The 6,572-nt window shown below is 52.6% G+C and overlaps 1 protein-coding gene across 1 annotated transcript; it reads right to left on the bottom strand.

Annotated features, from left to right (window-relative positions):
* Positions 1–613: 613 nt before the first annotated feature.
* Positions 614–5,201, bottom strand: LOC116836034 (transmembrane protein 100-like). The gene has a single exon (XM_075069365.1). It carries the CDS (start codon positions 5,019–5,021, stop codon positions 4,650–4,652), a length of 372 nt encoding a protein of 123 aa, XP_074925466.1. The 5' UTR covers positions 5,022–5,201; the 3' UTR covers positions 614–4,649.
* Positions 5,202–6,572: the final 1,371 nt, after the last annotated feature.

Here is a 6,572-nt window from a genome sequence, read left to right as displayed (position 1 = left end):
ACTCTCTCTACAAGAACTGTTCCACTTCATCAGGTAAATGATCTCCTTCTTGCAGCCTTCAAGACATTCTTTTTTCCTTTAGTGGAAAGGGAGAGGAATCAGCACTAGGGAGCCATATCTTAAGATCAGAAAGAGTGTGACGTACAAAAGAGCAAAGCCAGTAATTTGCCACTGACTGCCCAGAATACTTCAGGACTGATTCCATTTAGAAGCAGTTCTGCTCACAATGCCTCCATTCTCTCTGTTATTGTCTCTCGTGCGCTCTCAAATTACCAAGGATACTTTAGGCAAAATGGATCTTTAGATGTTTGTGAGTCCATCTGCTCCTACACCATCTACGCAGCACAACTGTCAGCTTGGTAAACACACTCTACTCAGGCTCCTCCCAAAATCCCAAGAGCAGCTGCATGTTTCTGCTTAAATGATCAGGGGCAAAATAATGAACAATGTTGCCATTTACATTGTTGTTTTAGGGCTTCACATTTAACGGAAATGAGTTAATGAGAATCACATTTCTCAGATTCAGACAACACTGCATCGGGTCATATTCTAAAGGCTTCTTCTGAAACTAGAAGGGTTAGAGAATGAATTTTTTAGAGAAAACTCAAATTCGTCACAATTTGAAATGCCAGCCAGAATCAACTCAGTCAAACCCATGATTTCCCCGGATGGCAACATAAGAATTGGGATGTCGTCATAATAGGGTGGCTCTGAACTGGAGGAATATAGAGCAAATGCAGATGAACATGCAAGCAACACAAACCCTCTTTGCAGAAATATCCTTACAGCTGAAGAGCAAGGAAAAATAGTAATAATAAGGGTGAGCACGTAGCTAGAGCTGCCATTCACAGTGATTTGAGCTTCACAGTTTATTAGACTTCAATAAAAGGCATGATACAGAAGTAGAACGGCATCTAAGCAGCAGAGGTCAACTTCTGCCTCAATTTAAGTGACTGTCACTTCACTGACTTCCTGGGTTAATGCCAATGGCTTCTTTGGAACATTTTCCCAGTGGCATCAGAGGCCTTTTAAGGCTGATGCTCCATCCTTCGTCCACATGAATTAATGCACAGGGTGTGCTCTCTGAGGTGCTCCTGAAACAAGTGGGCAAGATCAACACACAGTGTGACATACCCCAGGTGCTGCACTACTTAGACTCTTGGGTTCCTGCCTGGGGTTAGTTTGTGTCAGAAGAACCCTGGTTTTGTTTTCAAGCACAGAGGGTGGCACTATTTTATGAACATTTTAAAATATGGACTCCCAGCTGGATTAGGTTGTAGGAGAAGGATAGTCACATGGTCTAGGATTTCCCTGAACTCTGTGTGTGGAGTGGGAGAGGGATGAGTGGGTTAAAAGCAAATTCACTCATGGAACACTGCTATTCTGATCCACTCAGAACACCACATTCAGATGAGCACAAAGGGGACATTTAGCACAGTCACACTTTCTTGGGGTGGTACTTCCCAGGCACTCGAGCCCAGGTTCTCCTGCATCATGCCTGGCTGGGCTTCAGCCTCTCACACTCAGCTGGGGGCATCCAGTTTGCAAGGCAGCTGCTCCAGACTCTCTTCTTGCAAGCTCCAGAAAGGGTTAGCGCACTGCACACAGATAAGTAGGAGGCAGCAGGCACTGGTTGGTACAGTTCAAGTCTGGTGCAGTTGGAACCATCACTCTGTTCATTCCTAAAGATGCATGAAGAGGCTGGGGCAAGAATGGTACCTGGTAGGAATGCCTGAGGCCAGGGCACCTGCTACCTTTCATCAGCTTGCCCCTTGAAGAAGCTTGAACTGCCCTTTACTGTTCTGCTGCCTCTCCTTTTATCTCACTAGAATGAAACCACAGTTAGATGGATCTGACAGTGAATCCACACCCCCTTGAAACTTTGTGGACATTTGGTTCCAAACTTTATAGCTCTTATAATGGGCCCAAACTGGAACCCCACATCCAAACACCCTCAAACTTTGGGAAGGAGATCTGAATCTAAAAGCTGCTGCTCTCTCCAGAGATCAGCAGAGCAGACGTGGTTCACATACACAGTTCGGCAGCCCAGGAAATGCCAGGGATTTCACTAGGCTGTTGGGGGCTATTTGATTACAGTGTACAGAAAGAGAGGAAGCAGACATGCCTTTAGGAGCTTAATTATAGAAAGGCAGTCCACTTCTTGGAAGGAAGCCAAGCAAGAAGGGGTTAACCCAGCAGGCTTCCATTCCTCCTCCTACCCACAGACAACAGACTTTCTAAAATTCACCATCTCTTTCCCTGCTTTTGCAAAACAGATTAATAGATTCATAGATTCTAGAACTGGAAGGGACCTCAAGAGGTCATCAAGTCCAATCCCCTGCCTCATAGTGGGACCAAACACTGTCTAGACCATCCCTGATAGACATTTATCTAACCTACTCTTAAATATCTCCAGAGATGGAGATTTCACAACCTCCCTAGGCAATTTATTCCAGTGTTTAACCACCCTGACAGTTAGGAACTTTTTCCTAATGTCCACCCTAAACCTCCCTTGCTGCAGTTTAAGCCCATTGCTTCTTGTTCTATCATTAGAGGCTAAGGTGAACAACTTTTCTCCCTGGGGAGGCAGGGTCCTCTTCCCAGTCTTCTCTCTTTCCCATTGGAACCTGCACTACTGTCCATCATCAACATCTTTAGGGTAGGCAACAAAGGAACATAACTTGGCTGAAGATTTTCTGGGAAGGGAGTATAAAAAAAGGCACAGGAAGGCCACCATGGGTTCCCTCCCCCATCTCTCCTTAGCCCCGCCTGTCCCCTTTCTAGGCTCCTGTCCTTATTAGTTCAATTTTTCCATTTTTGTTGTGTTTGGGGAAAGGCTGTAACTACTGCAAAGCCAGGAGAGCAGCAACTTTCTATAGCTCCTGGCACGTCTCTGTAGGGAACAGTCTGCAGTGGGCTGTTTGCAGGAGTGTGCCCTCTGGGGTTGGTGTAGGATGAGTGACCCCCTCTGTAGATGGGAAGCAGAAGGGCAGCTGATACTGTGGTCCTCCTTGTTGCAGTTTGGCCAGACCCTGTCCCAGAGATCCCACCAGACCAGAATGAAAGACTAGGCTAAGGGTGTGGGGCAGAAGGTGCTTCCCAGAAGAGTGATGGGGAGGGAAGACAAATGGTGGGTTTAGATTAAAGGGATTTATACCTCTGAGCCTACAGGTTGGAGTTGGGTCCCTTGCTTCTTAATTCAAAAAAAGTTTGTAAAATACCTTTCCCCTCCTGCCCCCTTCGACTGCAGCTACAGGTCCCAATCTAGCCACTGCTCTGTACCAGTGGGAGTCAATATCCTCTTTATACTCACTCTCCTACCACTGTCAAGATCTACTCTGAACAGGTTAGCAAATGACCACCTTCCTCCAGGATATCCTCAGCTGTCTTGCTCCTGTAGGCAGCTGTAGCATCCCCTCCCTGCCAAATGGTTTAGGATCCAGTGTCAGCTCAGCTACAACATGCATACGGTTCAAACGATAGCTGTGAAGACTGCCTGCGGGTGGGCCAGCCCAGCAGAGGGCCAGAGAGACACCCAGTGTGAAGCACAGACACATTAACCCTGGACAGAAGATCCATGCTTTTAAGCCTTCTCTGTATGCCACAACCCTGCTCCACAGTGAAGGGCAGACCAACCTGGTATCTTCTCCTACTGTGCGATGCATCTAGTGGGAGGGCATGCCCTCCTCTGACCTTGCCCTGCTACCTGTGCCCCCAGCCATGCTTCTCAAGGTGGGCATGGCAGCCACACCCCAGCCCCTCCTCTCGTGGCAAGCCACGCTCCGCACAGGAGGTCACACCACCCTGCTACCTCAATTTTCAGCCTCGCTTGCCACCCTCCCATCCCACATCAGAGGCGCTCTTTGGGGTTCACTGCCTCCCTCCATTGCGCACTGAGTGTACTGCCCCTGTCTCCGCTAACCACAGAGATGGCGTCTGCTTGTCCCTAAAACTTCCTAGGAATTCCCCAAGTCACATACATTCCTTTTGAAAATCCAGTAATGGCCTTTGGTCCGGGGCGTCATGGTTCTCTTGGAGAAGGGGCCTGGGATCCATGACCGATGTCTTTTTGACACCAATCCAAGCATTTCGAGTCTCCTTCAGCCCCCTCCCCCCATGCCCCGAGACAAAGGCAGAGACATAAGGGAGGCACTAGTTCTGTGCATCGGCCACAGCTCAGCAGCTTCTTGGAAAGTTTCAGCTGGATGGAGCCAGGTCCCTTGCGGGTGTCAGAGCTCCAGCGCCGCGGTTCTCAGCTGGAGACAAAGCCGCTCTTTAGAAATGCCGTGAGTGGCCACGGAGACGGGCAGCTCCGCTTTCTCCGGTGCCTTTTTAAAGCTAGTTCCAGCACTTCCACCCGGAGCCTGTTGCTCTTCGAAAGTGAGCTTGTCGGGAGAGTCCGCTGCGCCGCCAGCCGCGCCTCCCTGCTGCTTGCAGAGGTGACTCGGAAACCTTCATGGGCTGCACTTGTACTGGCAGTGACATGGCTCGGCTCAGGCAGCAAACAAGGGCAGGCAGGAGCCAGGCTCTCAAGTGCTGGTGTAGCCCACAGAGCCCCCCACCTACCCCATGGGGCGCAGGAAGAAGGGAGATGTCACCAGCCTGGGTCTACCGGTTGGGGTATGGTCTCCGCACCTCCCCAGCCCGCATCATAGGGCTCCCTGCTCTAACGGGAGAGGCTCCTCTCGCTGCCTCTGCCTCTGCCTTTCCCGCTTGGCCCGCCAGCAGATGTAAGCGGCCACCAGCAGGCCCACTCCAAACATCAGGGTGGCCACCGAGACCGCCTTGGCGATGTCCATCTGCGGCCCATTGATGATGAAGGTGATGCACGTCGCTGCGACGCCGATGACCAGGGAGACAATGCCGAAGGGGAAAATGCACCGGTACCAGGATTTCTCCGTGCCCCCCGTGGCCAGAGCCAGCTTATTGAGCGTAGCCGTGGAGTCCGTGGTGGTGGCCAGAGGCAGCGCTGGCTTCCCTCCTTGCAGACAAGTCAGCGAGTTGGACTTGCAGCCCATCATATTGGCAAGCAAAGCAAAGCAGCCAAAACAACGGGAGGGAGAGCCGGGCGTGGGAGGACCCCGCGCCACCACTGCTGGGCTGCTCTGTGAATGGAAGGACAGACGCGGGTCCTACACGCTCTGCCTTTGTCTCGGCTCAGTACTCGCGCCCGCCTCCCCGGGCCACAGCTAGCAGCTCGCGTGCCGCCCCTCGCTTTCTGCTGGGAGCTTTGGCTCCGGCTCTTTTGCCCTAACGCTGAGCGGGGATTGGCAGACGAGGGAGGTGAGATCATGCCTGTGGGAGGGAGCCTGTGTAGCCGTTAACTCTTTCAGGGGCTCTGGCCGGGGGTTCCCGGAGCCCCAGCTAGGACGGTTCTAGGGACTGGTCTTGGAGTGAGTTTTCACAGTTCCCATTTGCTTGTACAACGCTAATCGTTTGCCTGGCACTTAGCAAAGGGCAGGACCCCCCATATGAACAGGGCCAGTGCAAGGATGTTTTGTGTCCTAGGAGAAACTTCCATCTTGCACCCTTCCCCCCCCCCCCGCCACCTGGCCCTGAGCCCCCCGCACTCCCCGCAGGCAGGCTCCCCCACTCGGCCTGAGTGCCCCTTGCTGCAGCCCCCACCCCCAACCCTCTGCTTGGGCAGCCCCCCACCCAGCTCACCCCTGCTCTGCACTTCCACCCGAGCACACCATCGCTTGCTTCACTTCTCTCCCCTCCCAGGCTAGCGGCGCCTAAAATGATTGGCGCTGAAAGCCTGGGAGGCAGGAGAAGTGATGCAGCCACAGCGTGATCGGGGAGCAGGTGGGGCAGGGGTGAGCTGGAGTTCCCCTGTGTGCCGCCCCCTCCTTACTTGCTGCAGGCGGCCCTCCCCGCACTCCCCTGCCCCAACTCCCTCCGCCTAAATGCTGGTGGCGACCGGAGCGGCCAAAGATCTGGCCGCCGTGGTCGCTGCCGAAGAAAATGGCATCCCCCAAAGCGGTCGCCTAAATGGTTGCACTGGCCCTGCATACGAGGGAGTGAAATCAATGTCTATGGCCCTCCAGTGTTCAAGCCCAGCATGTGGGATTCTCCTGCTAGGTGCCACCTGGAGCCTGTTCCACACCACAGCATTTGGGGGTTGACAAGGCCCCCAGTCTTCCCTCTAGGTACCGGTGTTTCCCATCTCCATCCTCCTCCCCCCTGCCCTCTCCTTCCACTATCAGCAGCCCCGCACTCCTGAGCTGGGCTAGCAGAAAACAATCTTCTGACACTGATGCAGTTCCAAGGAGGATTTCAAGTAGGCAAGTCCATATGTTAAGACCAAAAGTAGGAGGCGATGAAAGACTGAACCAGTCCCTAGGGGAGGTTTGTCCATATCACACCACCTCATATAACTCTCAACTGGGAATCCAGAGCTGAGGCACCTGGCGTGTTACAGGTTGTTCTGTGTTTGTACAGCACCTCCCATGAAGGGCTCCTTGCTGGTACTCCCGAGTGCTCCCATAATACAAATAAATCAATAATGAAAGATTCAGATGCCCTGACAGAGCTGTGAGGGGTGGGGCCAGCACTTAGCTTGGGGAGCTGCA

This window comes from Chelonoidis abingdonii, chromosome 9 (assembly GCF_003597395.2).
Source record: "Chelonoidis abingdonii isolate Lonesome George chromosome 9, CheloAbing_2.0, whole genome shotgun sequence".
Lineage (NCBI taxonomy): Eukaryota > Metazoa > Chordata > Testudines > Testudinidae > Chelonoidis > Chelonoidis abingdonii.
Note: the sequence above shows the minus strand (reverse complement) of the source record. Positions and strands in the feature narration are given on the sequence as shown.

What these genes read in the sequence shown, in the direction of transcription:
- LOC116836034 (XM_075069365.1), bottom strand. Translation starts at nt 5,021, where the DNA reads ATGATGGGCTGCAAGTCCAACTCGCTGACTTGTCTGCAAGGAGGGAAG.